At 55.4% G+C, this 14,753-nt stretch overlaps 1 protein-coding gene across 4 annotated transcripts in view; it reads left to right on the top strand.

Moving 5' to 3' along the window:
* BSN (bassoon presynaptic cytomatrix protein) overlaps positions 1-14,753 on the top strand; it is a 465,957-nt gene that overhangs the window by 347,709 nt on the left and 103,495 nt on the right. For all 4 annotated transcript variants that reach the window (XM_073352634.1, XM_073352633.1, XM_073352635.1 and 1 more), the window contains one exon: positions 4,048-4,488. In XM_073352634.1, coding sequence (XP_073208735.1) covers positions 4,048-4,488 — 441 coding nt within the window. The remainder of the gene's footprint in view (positions 1-4,047; positions 4,489-14,753) is intronic.

The following is a 14,753-nucleotide window of genomic DNA, read 5'->3' on the forward strand; positions in this document are numbered from 1 at the left end:
TAAAGTCAAGAAACAATACATCCACTGCTTTCCCTTCATCCACAGAACCAGTAATCTCATCATAAAAGGCGATTAGATTAGTCAGGCATGACCTTCCCTTGGTGAATCCATGCTGGCTGTTCCTGATCACTTTCCTCTCATGCAAGTGCTTCAGGATTGATTCTTTGAGGACCTGCTCCATGATTTTTCCAGGGACTGAAGTGAGGCTGACTGGCCTGTAGTTCCCAGGATCCTCCTTCTTCCCTTTTTTAAAGATTGGCACTACATTAGCCTTTTTCCAGTCATCCGGGACTTCCCCGTTTCGCCACGAGTTTTCAAAGATAATGGCCAATGGCTCTGCAATCACAGCCGCCAATTCCTTCAGTACTCTCGGATGCAACTCATCCGGCCCCATGGACTTGTGCACGTCCAGCTTTTCTAAATAGTCCCTAACCACCTCTATCTCCACAGAGGGCTGGCCATCTCTTCCCCATTTTGTGATGCCCAGCGCAGCAGTCTGGGAGCTGACCTTGTTAGTGAAAACAGAGGCAAAAAAAGCATTGAGTACATTAGCTTTTTCCACATCCTCTGTCACTAGGTTGCCTCCCTCATTCAGTAAGGGGCCCACACATTCCTTGGCTTTCTTCTTGTTGCCAACATACCTGAAGAAACCCTTCTTGTTACTCTTGACATCTCTGGCTAGCTGCAGCTCCAGGTGCGATTTGGCCCTCCTGATAACATTCCTACATGCCCGAGCAATATTTTTATACTCTTCCCTGGTCATATGTCCAACCTTCCACTTCTTGTAAGCTTCTTTTTTATGTTTAAGATCCGCTAGGATTTCACCATTAAGCCAAGCTGGTCGCCTGCCATATTTACTATTCTTTCGACTCATTGGGATGGTTTGTCCCTGTAACCTCAACAGGGATTACTTATACATCCCAAAATGCCATTGGCCTTCTTGGCAACAAGGGCACACTGTTGACTCATATCCAACTTCTCGTCCACTGTAACCCCTAGGTCCTTTTCTGCAGAACTGCTGCCGAGCCATTCGGTCCCTAGTCTGTAGCGGTGCATTGGATTCTTCCGTCCTAAGTGCAGGACTCTGCACTTGTCCTTGTTGAACCTCATCAGATTTCTTTTGGCCCAATCCTCCAATTTGTCTAAGTCCCTCTGTATCCTATCCCTACCCTCCAGCGTATCTACCACTCCTCCCAGTTTAGTGTCATCTGCAAACTTGCTGAGGGTGCAATCCACACCATCCTCCAGATCATTTATGAAGATATTGAACAAGATATTTGCATTGTACCCCAAAGGGCTGGTGGGTGCCAGGCTCTCTGTCAGGGTGGCCCTTGAGTGCTGGACAACATGGTGTGCTGATTTGAGCCCTGCTTTGATCTCAGCTCTGCCAGAACGTGTCAACTTTAAGAGAAACTGTTTTTTCCCCAAGGGTGGTTTCTCGGGACCCCATGGTCAAATTTCCCCAAATTTGGGTCACTGGCCATTCCCCATGCTCCAACAAGGCACACCAAAGTTCAACTCAATCTGATTGACTGTATGGATTTTAGAGCACTTAGAAGAGTCAAACTTTAAACAGAATGCTGATCTCAACCTGAACTGTAGCAGAGCTGCCACTCCACTATAATGTGTCAGCAGGAAACAGTCTTTCTCCACATTGCCACTAAAGAGCACCACGGTGCTTGCTGGGCTGCTGGTTCCCATTGCCAAATACATGGTGCTGAAGCCCATTGCTACTCCTGTTCCCATCTGGCAAGGAGCATTCCCCATCCTCCACAATAAGGAACAAGCAACATCTTTCGAAAGGGAAGGGAAGGCAATGTCTCCTGGCATCCAGTTCAGACAAGGGCAGGTTGTGCAGATTTTGGTGTTGAAGGTACTCAGTTAATGCTGCTCTGTGCCTGGCATATTTGGCTGGGTTTTGTGCTTCTTCCCAGTCACCTGTGCTCTCTCATGTGTTCCTGTTTTCCTGCATTAGGACATTTGGGCTAAGCCTCAGCACTGACCTGAATAAAGGAAACAGCCTGCTACGTTAATTATAGTCCATGAGATGGGCTTGTGGCATTTTAACTGTGCCTTTTCCTTTCCTCACAAGAACAAGATGATAGTGAAGATGGCTTTGCTTTGTACGCTCGGCAGGTTTGAGAATCCCAGGGTAGGAAAGGCTTTAGATTTTACTCTCTGCTTTTCAGAAGATATTACAAATGTTTAGCATTTCAATATAGACAGAGAAAATCACTCTTTTGTATCATGGAAACATTCTGAGAACTATACGGAGGTGAAAAATTCTCCGACCGTGGAACCCTGTCAGTAAATTAATAAAATAGGTCTCTGGGGTTCTGCTATCTGCCAAGCATGTAGAATTCAACAGCTAACTTCCAGTCTTCCCTCTGCTCCCCAATCCACCAAAAGGAGAAGGGAAGAACGACGGAAAGGAAAGGGGTGGCCGGCCCAGCCTGCCTGAATGCCACACCATAGAAAAACAAACATTCACCTTAGGGTACGGGTTAGGTTTGAGTGACAGAGTCAAAGCCCAGCACAATGAGGCAGGTAGTGCAGTTAGCAGGGCTGAAGCTCCTGGGTGCTATGTGTGAAATCAGAAGGGTCAATGGATAATGTATCTGCTTGCAGGAAAATGTATCTGCTTATTTGTTAGAATCAGCCTGTTCAACAACAGGAAGCCCCGTAGCAACCCATTGGCTGTGCTCCTGAGGTCTCATTCTTAGCTTTCCACATGCAGCCTGTTCCCCACCAAAAGCCAGTTGTGTGTGGACCCTCATGTGTTAACTTTACTCTCCGTGAAGCCAGAACACTGGGGCGTAACTCCCCTGCATTCCTATGTAACTCCTACTATGACAGGTGTGGGCAAACTTTTTGGCCCGAGGGCCACATCGGCATTGCGAAATAGTATGGAGGGACAGGTAGGGAAGACTGTGCCTCCCCAAACAGCCCCCACCCGCTATCCGCCCCCTCCCACTTCCCGCCCCCCTCAGAATCCCCAACCCATCCAACCCCCTGCTCCTTGTCCCCTGACCGCCCCCACCGGGACCCCACCCCCTATCCAACCTCCCCTGCTCCCTGTTCCCTGACTGCCTTGACCCCATCCACCCCCCTGCCCCCTGCCAGGCCCCCTGACCCATCCAACCCACCCTGTCCCCTGACCGCCCCCTCCTGGGACCCCCGTCCCTAACCTCCCCCCACCAGGATCCCACCCCCTATCCAACCCCCCCGAACCTCCACCCTATCCAACCACCCCCGTCCCCTGACTACCCCCCAGGACCTCCTGCCCCTTATCCAACCCCCCCCACCCCCTTCCATGCCGCTGAGAGTGGCAGGACTGGCTTATTGGAAAGCCTGGGAGGTGGGCTGTGGGGGAGGGCAGACAGCGGGGGAGGGGCTGGAGACTAGCCTCCCCAGCTGAGAGCTCAGGGGCTAGACAGGACGGTCCCACGGCCAAATGTGGCCCGTGGGCCATAGTTTGCCCACCTCTGTACTATGATAATGAGCAGGCCCTGGCCCCGTTAGGAGTAATACCAAGGCTGAGGAGATGAGGCCCCGTTGTGTGCGTATGAAACATACGAGGGTTATGACCTCATCAGATCTCACAGGCTAGGAAGCACTGGCTCTGCTACAGTGGCTGACTGAATGGGAAGCCTGTGTGAGCTACCTGTAGTCCTGCCTTGTCTCCACAGAGCTCAGCGGGGCTGTGGCCCTCCACTGTGTGCAGGCCTCACATATCTCAAACGTCTTCAGACGCTGCATCTACTTTAACCTTTGTCTTTACAAAGCCTGCTCCCTAGGGCGCTCTGAGTCAGAAGCCCTCAGACCTGAGAGCAGGAGAGATGCAGTGTCACAAACCCTTGGTCGAGGAGTCGGCCCTAGCAATAATAACTGCAGGGAAACTACTCCAGCCAAGGGGCAGTGAGTCTCCCTGGAGGTCAGTAGGAATTCTCTGCCCCTCTGAACCCTGGCAGAACTACACACTCCACTGAGACCAGCAGTGCAAAGCTCACTAAATTATGGATGATATTTTCTTTCACTGTTTTGCAGAAAAATGAATGGTTGTGTTTGAACTGCCAAACTCAGAGGCTGCTAGAAGGAAGCCTAGGAGACCCTGCTCCAATACCACTACCTGCTTCAAAGCAGCAGCCAACAGGATCCTCCCGACACAAACCAGGGGGAGCTGGTCAACACAGAGGAGGTCCTCAATCTGTAACAGCTCAGAAGTCAGAAATGTCCACTCCTCAGGACAGGAACCTCCTCCAAGGAAAGCATCTCAGGACTTCAGAGCAGAGCAAGCTGCAGGCAATGATGAAAGAGAGCAAGCCCACTGCCCCCTCAGAAGAAAAGCCACTGCCGAAACTTCCTGGTGAGGCTCCAAAAGTTCCTGAAAGTGCATCGCCAAAGGGGAAAAGTATGGCTGCGAAGCCAGAAGCAGAGAGCAAAGCAAGCAAGGCAGTCACTGAGGCTCAGCAAGTGAGAGAGCAGGAGGTAAGCACCCCTTCTCCCTCCTACTTACTCTTACCTCCCACTGGGCTGGCCTGTTCCTGCCAGGGTATAACATTGCCTTGTACTCAGAGCAGGCAGCACCCCCTCCTACCCTAGGGAGAGGTTTGGGATGGAGGCATTAGCTAGCAGTCTGCGGGGGGCAGAGGCTGTGAAACAGAAAGAACATGGTAGCCTCAGAAAAACAGGGGCTTGGCTTTCAGGTCTGACCCAGTAGAGAGCTGGAGAAAGCATGTATAAATGACTGCACTGGGGAAGCAATGTCCCACAGCCCGTCAGAAATGTGTCATGTCTAACACTTTGATTCCAATCCCAATTTCTCTGTCAGCACTTTGGGAATCACTGCATAATCCATTCTAGTAGGTAGTGTCCTTCGGACACCAGACCCAAACATCCAGGAGAGTCAACAACAGGCTGCAGAGAAGGGGAATGTCTTACGGTGACATTAGAGGCTGCTTCCCCTCTCACTCAGATGGTTCCCCCAGTGTAACTCCACTGACCTCAGCTGAGTTACTCCTGCTTTATGCAGTGTGACAAAGTTCCTACTCTACCTTGGTGGGTCTTGCGCTTGGCGGATTTGCCCACCTCGGAGATTCACAGCAGCCCTAAGACACCCTGGTTCGGTGTCAGATCAGGGGATATCCTGATCTGCTCATGTAGGTTATTGTCGCAGGACCCATGCCAGGGTCTTCTCTACCCCCAAATGCCCCCCAAAAAGGTGACTATGGGCAAGACTTAATACAGCATTCTGGTGTTTTTGAGGTACTAGGATCTGTTGTACCCTCTGCCCCTGTACTGGTGCAACCCGGTATAAGAGATTCTTCTTCATTATGAAGTAGGGTCCTGGTCCCTGGGTTTTCCCTTCCATGGGTATCCCATCTATTTCATTCACCTCCTTCCTAATGTTGTCGTACCTTGGGTCTGTAGCCTGGTCCCGTCCAAAATTTCCTTTCCCGGGGCTAATCTGCCCGAGATCTAGGGGGCCAGACTCTGTTGCCTCTACTGGTTCAGAGGCGTTAGGGTGTGGGTCAGACTCGGGTGCTTCTCCCTCCTGGGTGGCCTCCTTTTCAGCTGCTCAAGTCCGCCTACCTACGAGAGCAATCCTCTGGCTTTGGGCCAGTATTCGGGTTCCCAAGGCCTTTGCTGACCTCCTTTCCCTTTTCGGCTTTCTATCCTGTCTGGGAGTGGAGAACAAATCTGGGGATATCAGAAGATTGGGGGTTGACAGTCTACAGTGGATGCCTCACTTACTTCAGGGCTTCCCCCTTTTCCAATTCCCCTACCGGGAGTAAGTCTCCAAACCCTGGGAAGTCCCTCCCTATCAGCACCGGGTATGGGAGTTTAGGGACTACACCTGCTGCTACCTCGGTAGTGTTCCCCTGAATCTTGATTTTTACTGGGATGGTGGGGTAATAACCAACTGTCCCATGGACGCATGTTATCCCCGTACGCTTAGCCCACAGAAGCTGACTACACTTCACGAGCTTCCCCGAGACTAGTGTGATAGCACTCCCCGAATCAACCAGTGCCGTGGTCTCTACCCCATTTAGTTTCACTGGTCTGGTGTACATATGTGGGGTTAGTGAGACCCCCACAAGGTGGATTAGGGAGCATAGGTCTGCCCAGTTCCCCAGGTTACACTGCATAGGCTCCTAAGCATTGGGACACTGTGCAGCTACGTGTCCCCACTCCCCGCAGGCGTAACATCTGTATGGAGTCCGAGGCATTCCCCGGTCTCTTGGTTTGGGCAGTCTAACATCACGATCCTCTTCCACCTCAGTGCTCCGATTCTTTGTGGCTTCTGGTGGGCCTTCAGCCCCTCTCTTTTTCCACCTGGGCTCTCCTGGTGGCCAAGTCACCCGAGCTCCAGGGCTTGGTGCTGCTAGTTTAACCAGGGGTGCTTCTTCCTTAACTAGTCGGGTCAGCTCCTTCGCCGTCCTTCACCTCTCTACCAGTGCAACAACCTCGTCATAGGTGGAGGGTTCATTCTGGCTTACCCAGGCGTGAAGGTCTGGCAGTAACCCTCTCATGTACCGGTCGATGACAAGAAACTCTAGTATCTTCTCTGGACTCCAGGACTCAGTTCGTAACCACTTTCATGCGAGATGGATGAGGTCATATAATTGGGACCGTGGGGTTTTGTTTTCCTGGTACCTCTGCTCACGATATTGCTGGGACCACACTGCGGTCGTTACCCCAGATCTGGCCAGGATCTCTGCTTTCAGTTGGGGGTAGTCTGCCGCAGCCTCTTCAGGCAAATCATAGTAGGCCTTCTGGGCCTCCCCACACAGGAATGGAGCGAGGATGCCAGACCACTGTTCTTGGGGCCAAGCCTCCTGTAGGGCTGTCCTCTCAAAGGCCAGGAGGTACGCCTCTACATCATCCTCCAGTGTCATTTTCTGCAGCCAATTGCTGGCCCTCATGACCCGTGTCCCATCATGGCCGCGGTTCAGCTTTGTAAGGGCCTTTACCTCGTTTACCAGTTCCCGCAACATAGCACGGTCTTGAGCAACCTGGTCCATCAGCAGGCGATTAGTCCCTTGCTGTAGCCGCACTGCCTCCTGTTGGGCGGCTGCCTGGAAACGGGTAGCCTCCTGCTGGGCAGCTGTGGCTTGTATCAGAGCCCGCACTACATCCTCCATTGTGGTGGGGGGGGCCCTCTCCTCCTTTTTTTGTTTTTTGTTTTTTGGGGGGGTTGGGGTTTTTTTTTAAAATCACCCTCCTTCATCCACTGTGCTGCGCACACCAAATCCCACTGCTCACACCAGTTGTGACAAAGTTCCTCCTCTACCTTGGTGGGTCTTGCGCTTATTGGCAGATTTGCTCACCTCGGAGATTCACGGCAGCCCTAAGTTTGGCCTTTTTTGTGAACCCACAGTCCAGGTCAACTCCTCCTGTGTCTGACCAGGAGTTGGGAGGTTTGTGGGGAACCTGGGCCCACACTCTACTCCGGGTTCCAGCCCAGGGCCCTGTGGAATGCAGCTGTCTAGAGTGCCTCCTGGAACAGCTATGCGACAGCTACAACTCCCTGGGCTACTTCCCCATGGCATCCTCCCAACACCTTCTTTATCCTCATCTTAGGACCTTCCTCCTGGTGTCTGATAATGCTTGGTACTCCTCAGTCACAGAATCATAGAATATCAGGGTTGGAAGGGACCCCAGAAGGTCATCTAGTCCAACCCCCTGCTTGAAGCAGGAAGCAGGACCAATTCCCAAAACGTCCTCCAACAGTATGTGTTCTCACTCTCAGCTCCTAGTGCCTCCTGCTCCCAGCTCCTCACATGCACGCCACAAACTGAAGTGAGGTCCTTTTTAAACTCAGGAGCCCTGATTAGCCAGCCTTAATTGATTCTAGCAGCTTCTTGATTGGCTGCAGGTGTTCTAATCAGCCTGTCTGTCTTAATTGTTTCCAGAATGTTCCTGATTGTTCTGGAACCTTCCCTGTTGGGAAACGGAACGTCCTTTGCTTGCTCCTCAGCTATCTGCTTTCTATTCTTTCCTAAATCCCCCTGGCCTGGATTTTTCTTTCTTTTTGAACCTGTCTTAGTCCGTCCGTCCCCCCCCCCCCCCGACCGGGCCAGACTTTTTTTTGCTTTGTTTTGATTCTTTGTTATTTTTTTTCGTCTACGTGCTGTCGGCCCTCAGCTTGCCGCAAGCATCCGCCCCCCCCACACCTGCTTTCGGGCGCAGCTATTTGCCTCAGCTGAGCCCCCGGAGGGGGGGGGGGGAGATTGCCGATTTTGCTGTCTGGAGGGGGGAGTGGAAACCCCCAGACCCAGCCGTTTTGCTGGCAGCTCGGACTTTACAACATTCTCAGCATGCCGAAGGCCTTGGAACACAGCCAACACAGCTGGAGAAGAAGATTTCAGAAGACAGGAGAAATAATCCAGGAGAGCTATAAATCATCGTGAAGGGGGCCGTAAGACTGAGTAATTTTCTGAATTATACTCTCATGGGGGGGAGTTTGACTGTGGTTACTTGCGTTTGTGGCGGCACAGGGGGTATGGCGCGGAGTCCGCCCCGATCCATCGGTGCCCCTAACTCCCCCACCCTTACTACAACTGTCACGGTCCCCCCGCCGTCCGTCCCTGCTGGCAACCTGCCATCTCCCTTCGGATCCAGCTGTCCGCTTTGAACTTTGCCTTTCGGACCGGACATAACAGCCGACCAAACGAGACTCTTTGGACAAACATGTGTGGGTCTGCACCCCCCCCCCCCGGATTGCTTATCCCACAGCTTGCCCCTATTACTGGACCCCGATTTGTTCCCCCCAGTCCAACCCCCTCAGCATTCCCCCCCGCCGCCTGCAGTCTAGCGGGGAGGAGTGGTTACTTTCCTTTCCCCCTCCCCCCTTCTCCGTCCGGTGTCTCCCTGTCTCTCCCTGCTCACAATGGCGGGGAATGAGAGGGGCGAGGCCGCTTCAACAAAAGCCCCCCAGCTCTGGGCCACCAGGTAACTCAGGAGGGTGGAAGACCACGAGTATCGAGGAAGCCTTCCCGCTCTGGGCCCAGGCTAGCCTGAACACTTCTCCCTCCTGAAAGCTGCTGTGTTATACCTTCTGTTTGCGTTGTTTTGTTGCATAGTTGTTTTGTTTCCTTTGGTAATTTTGTAAGTGTTACCAATAAACTTCTTTTCTGTTTCAAAAAAAAACCTTCCCTGTTGGGAAACGGAACGTCCTTTGCTTGCTCCTCAGCTATCTGCTTTCTATTCTTTCCTAAAGCCCCCTGGCCTGGATTTTTCTTACTTTTTGAACCTGCCTTCATTCCCCACTCCGACTGGGCCAGACGCTTTTTGTTTTGGTTTGATTTTTTGTGCTTTTTTTTCTTGCCGTTTATGTGCTGGTCGGCCTCCAGCTTGCCGCCAGCACCCGCCCCCCCCCCCCCCCCAGTGCCTGCTTTCCGTCATAGCTATTTGCCTTAGCTGAACCCCCCGGAGGAGGGGGGGGAAGATTGCCGATTTTGTTATCCGGAGGGGGGAGTGGAAACCCCCAGACCCAGCCGTTTTGCTGTCTGTTTGGAATGCCTTTCTTATCTCGGCCCGCCGGAAGCCTTGGTACACAGCCAACAAGCCGGAGAAGAAATCACCCAGGGAAACTACAAATCATCGTAAAGGGGGCCGTAAGACTGAGTAATTTTTTGAATTATACTCTTGTGGGGGGGAGTTTGACTGTGTTTTAATTGCGTCTGTGGTGGCACAGGGGGTGTGGCATGGAGCTGCCCCCCGATCCATCGGTGCCCCTAACCCCCCCCACCATTACTACAACTGTCATGGCCCACCCGCCATCCGTCCCTGCTGGCAACCTGCCATCTACCTTCGGATCCAGCTGTTTGCTTTGAACTTTGCCTTTCGGACCGGACTTAACAGCCAACCAAACGAGACTCTTTGGACAAACGTGCGTGGGTCTACACACACCCCCCTCGGACTGCTTATCCCACAGCTTGCCCCTATCACCGGACCCCAATTTCTGTTATTTCCCCCCTCCCAGCCCAACCCATTTGGCATTTCCCCCCCACCCCACCTGCAGCCCAGCAGGAAGGAGCGGTTAATCTGCTTCCCCCTCCCCGCTCCTCCTTCCGGTGTCTCCCCGTCTCTCCCTGCTCACAATGGCAGGGAATGAGAGGGGCGAGGCCCCTCTAACAATATCAGCTGTCCCTCCCCCACCTCCCCCCCGCCCAACCCCCAAGGCCTCCCCCACCACTATTGTTAAAATACTTGCCACCCCCCCCACTGGGGCACCGGCAGCAGGAGGCACCGGGGTGATTACTGCTGCTGCTGCGCCCACCGCCCCCCCAGATTCTAGGAATCCCCCCCAGCTGGCCGGAAAGGCCAGGGCGGGAAGAAAGGAAAGGGCCCCACTAAAACCACTAGGCCCTCCATGGCAGGGGCTGCCCCCACAGCTGTGGCCTCATCATCGACCGTGGTGCCCCTCCCTGCATTTCCCTCCAACAGCTCTGCTAATGTCCCTCCCCCGGCCCCCAGGACGTATGCCCAGGCAGTGACAGGCTCCTCCCTGCCTGCCACCTTGTCATCTCGCCCACCCTTTGCCTCCGCTACCCTCACCAGCGGCCCAGGGCCCTTTCCCCACCTTGACCATGAGGCACGGTGTCCGTTTACTCCTGGTGCCCGCCTCGCCCCACGTGGAGACATACGTGCAGGCGTTGGCGAAGGTGGTAGGACCCACGGCTATTGTGGCAGCCTCCAAGATGTATGGGAAGGTCGTTTTTTTCTTAGCTTCGGAGGCTGCCGCCCAGGAGGCGGTGGAGAGGGGCCTGGCGGTGGGGGAGGGTGTTTGTCCCCCTGGAGCCGCTAGAAGACCTGGGCGTTCGCCTCGTCCTCACCTCCATTCCTCCCTTTTTACCCAATGTTGCCCTGTTACCCGCTCTCTCCACCCTGGGGAAACTTGTCTCTGTCATCAGCCTTCTCCCGTTGGGCTGCAAGGACCCCACCCTCCGTCACGTCCTTTCGTTCCGCCAGCAAGTGCAGCTTCTACCGCCGGCGGGGGCACGTGACGGAGAGGCGCTCGAGGGGTCTTTCCTAGTCCCCTACCAGGGAGCCCGCTATTGGGTCTTTTACTCCACCAGAGAGGCCCGGTGCTACCTCTGCCACTCAGTGGGGCATGTCCGCAGAGACTGCCCTTTGGCCCGGGGGGGGAGGGGCACCCAAGACCCCCGAGACCCGGCAGGACATCGGCCCCGTCGTTGCCGACGCCCCTGGCTGCCCGGCACCTGAAACCAACCCTGCTCCTACTCAACCCATTGCTGCTCCCATCTGGGCCCAAGAGATACCTTCCCTACAATGCCTGGGCGAGCAAGGGAGTTCCACCCTTGCTATTACCAATCTGGCAGAGCCTATGGAGGAGGGTGTGGCAAGGATATTACCGGGTACAGGAGAGGGCCCGCCCCAAGGAGAACCCCCTGCCCCTCATGCTGCCTCACTGCTACCCCCCAGAATCCCTGAACCATCGCCTCCGCCCCCCGACGCAACCCCTGATAACCAACCCCCAGATGACACTATGGAGGGCTGGACCCTAGTCCAGGGGAAGCGAGGCAAGCAGAAGGCTCGAGCTCCGCTGCATCCATCCAACGCGGAAGTCCCCCGGAAGACGAGGAAAGGAGGCACTGATATTGAGCCTCCCGCTACGGCCACGAGTGAGATCCATCCGCTGGTGTCGGGAGGGGAAGACGGACTGGCATTGGAGGGCAGAATCCCCCCTCCACAGGAGACCCTCCCCTCTGAGACTCCTGAGGATGCCCCTTCTGCCCGGATACCACTCGAACACCCCGCGGACCCCGAGGCGACCGTCGAGGCAGGCCCTAGAGGAGAGGCCCCCGGGGTAGCAGGAGCTGGCCTCTCCGCCGTGTATGCGGAGATTGAGGCCCTAGATTTGACCCTGGTCACCCAGGGAGAGGATGATCTACTGCCGGCTGGCCTCGAGCTGGGCAACCTTACCCCAGCCCCCCTTTCCCCATGCTCCCTCCCCCTAATTGCCTTCCCGGACGAGCACCCTGCAGAAGGTGGTCCACCACCTGATACCATGGCCGCCAAGACCACCACGGAGCCAGCGCCTAGCATTATTGGGAGCCCCCTCCCTTACCCCTTAACCCTTGACTCTGCTCAGGAGGCACTTTCCTTTAGCTGCTTGCCTCCTGAACCCCAGAGCCTTACCCCTGCCCCCACCCCTGTCCCTGCCCAATTCCCCTCCTCCTGCAATGCTAATGCCGCCCCTGGGGTTATTTCCTTCCCGCCTTTCGCAGATTCCCCCCAGGGAGCAGTCTTTGCACTTTCTAGTCGCAACCCATTAGGAGTTGCAATTTTTTCCCTGCCATCCCCCTCCACCCCAAGGTGTGAAATGAATTTAATAACCCCAGCCTGTCAGACGCCCCGTCGGTGGTCCGCACCTTGTCTACCTGCCTTAGCAGACCACGAGGCTGTATTAAGAGCCCCACCAGGGAATACCCCAGAAATCGTAACCCCACCCCCCCATGAGCTGCGGCATGCACTACGGAAGTTCCTAGAACACACCCGTGGCGCCCGCAATAGGGTACAGCTGGCTCTTCAGCTATGGGGGGACTTTGACCAAATCCTCCAGGCCACAAGGGCCCCTATACAGGAGGGCAGGGGGCAAGGAAGGCACGGTGCTGCGGCCTACGAGCAAGCCCGCTGCTTCCGAAACGATCTACTCATCCACAGGATGAGTCACTGGTTGCTGTGCAACCCGCCGGGGGCCCTGAACACCCCCACCAACAAGAAACCCCCACCCCCCAGCCCTCCGCATGACGCCTCTTACTATTGCAACCCTGAATACCAGGAGCTGTAGGATGGCTCTCTGCAGGTCCCAGGTGCTCTCTTACCTTCGGGAAGGGGGGTATTCTGTAGTTTTCCTGCAGGAGACCCATACGGACCCGACCGCCGAGGACAGGTGGCGGCTGGAGTGGGGGGACGGGGTATACTTTAGCCACTCCACGACTTGGCAAGCTGGAGTGGCGACCCTATTCTCCCCCAACCTACAGCCCGAGGTGCTAGGGGTTACTGAGGCTGTGGTGGGCCACCTGCTGCACCTTTGAGTCCGTATGGAGGGGCTCGTGGTCAACCTTGTCAACATCTATGCCCCGCAAATGAGCCCAAAGCGGCCACAATTCTATCAGCGGGTGTCCGACTTTCTCGGCACCCTAGATTCGCACGAGTGCCTGGTCCTGGGAGGGGACTTTAACACCACCCTCGAGGAACAGGACCGCTCAGGGGCCGAGCCGAGCCCAGCCGCCGCGAACATTCTCCGAGGAATAGTCGAACATCACTCCCTAGTGGACGTCTGGCGTGACCATCACCCAGATGACACTTCCACGTTCACTTTTGTCCGGGTGGAGGCCCATCGGTCACACCACTCTTGGTTAGACCATATTTACTTATCCCGTTTCCATCTTTCACAAGCCCACTCCTCCACCATTCGGCCAGCCCCATTCTCCGACCATCATTTAGCCACCATAACGGTCTCCCTCCATGCAGAGAGACCGGGGCCGGCCTATTGGCACTTTAACAACAGCCTGTTGGGGGACGAGAGCTTCGTGACGTCCTTCCGGGAGTTTTGGCTGGCCTTGCGAGAGCAGTGGCATGCCTTTCCCTCGGTGCAGCGATGGTGGGATCTAGGGAAGGTGCGCGCCAAGCTCTTCTGCCGTGACTACACTCAGGGCACCAGCCGACAGAGAAATGCAGCGATAGAGCAGTTGGAACGGGAGGTCTTAGAGATGGAGAGGCGCCTGGCCGCCAACCCCGAGGACCCGTCCCTCTGCAGAGCGTGCCGGGAGAAGCGGGAGGAGCTCCGGGCCCTCGAGGACCACCGGCCCCGAGGTGCCTTCGTTCGGTCCCGCATCCACCTCCTTCGGGACATGGACCGCGGCTCCTGCTTCTTCTATGCCCTGGAGAAAACGAGGGGGGCCAAGAAACACGTCACCTGCCTTCTAGCGGAAGACGGCACCCCCCTCACGGATCCGGAGGAGATGTGTGGGAGGGCCCATGACTTCTACACAAGCCTTTTCTCCCCGGATCCGACCGATCTTGGCGCTTGCGGGGTGCTCTGGGAGGAACTCCCCACAGTCAGCGTGGGCGACCGAGACCGGCTAGAGCTGCCTCTCACCCTGGCCGAGTTCTCGGAAACCCTCCGTCGCATGCCCACCAATAAATCTCCGGGCATGGACGGGCTGACTGGGGAGTTTTACCGCGCGTTCTGGGACATCCTCGGCCCAGACCTAGTCACTGTCTGGGCTGAGTCCTTGCAGAGCGGGGTCCTCCCTCTGTCGTGCAACAAGGTGCTCGCCTTGTTGCCGAAGAAGGGGGACCTCCGCGATCTACGAAACTGGCGTCCCGTCTCACTCCTTAGCACGGATTACAAAATCGTAGCGAAAGCAATCGCGCTGCGGCTAGGGTCCGTGATGGTGGACGTGATCCACCCAGACCAGACCTATACTGTCCCGGGTCGCAGCATTTTTGACAACCTATTTCTAGTCCGAGACCTTTTGGAACTCGGGCGGAGAGATGGTCTGTCGTTCGCTCTCCTGTCTCTTGATCAGGAGAAGGCGTTCGATAGAGTAGACCATGGGTACCTCCTGAGCACTCTGCAGGCGTTTGGATTCGGACCTCTGTGAGTTTTCTCCAGGTCCTGTATGCCTCCGTGGAGTGTTTGGTTAGGCTCAACTGGACCCTGACCGAACCAGTCAGCTTCGGGCGAGGGGTGTGGCAGGGGTGCCCCCTCTCGG

The sequence above is a fragment of the Lepidochelys kempii genome, chromosome 7 (genome assembly GCF_965140265.1).
Source record: "Lepidochelys kempii isolate rLepKem1 chromosome 7, rLepKem1.hap2, whole genome shotgun sequence".
Classification (NCBI taxonomy): Eukaryota; Metazoa; Chordata; order Testudines; family Cheloniidae; genus Lepidochelys; species Lepidochelys kempii.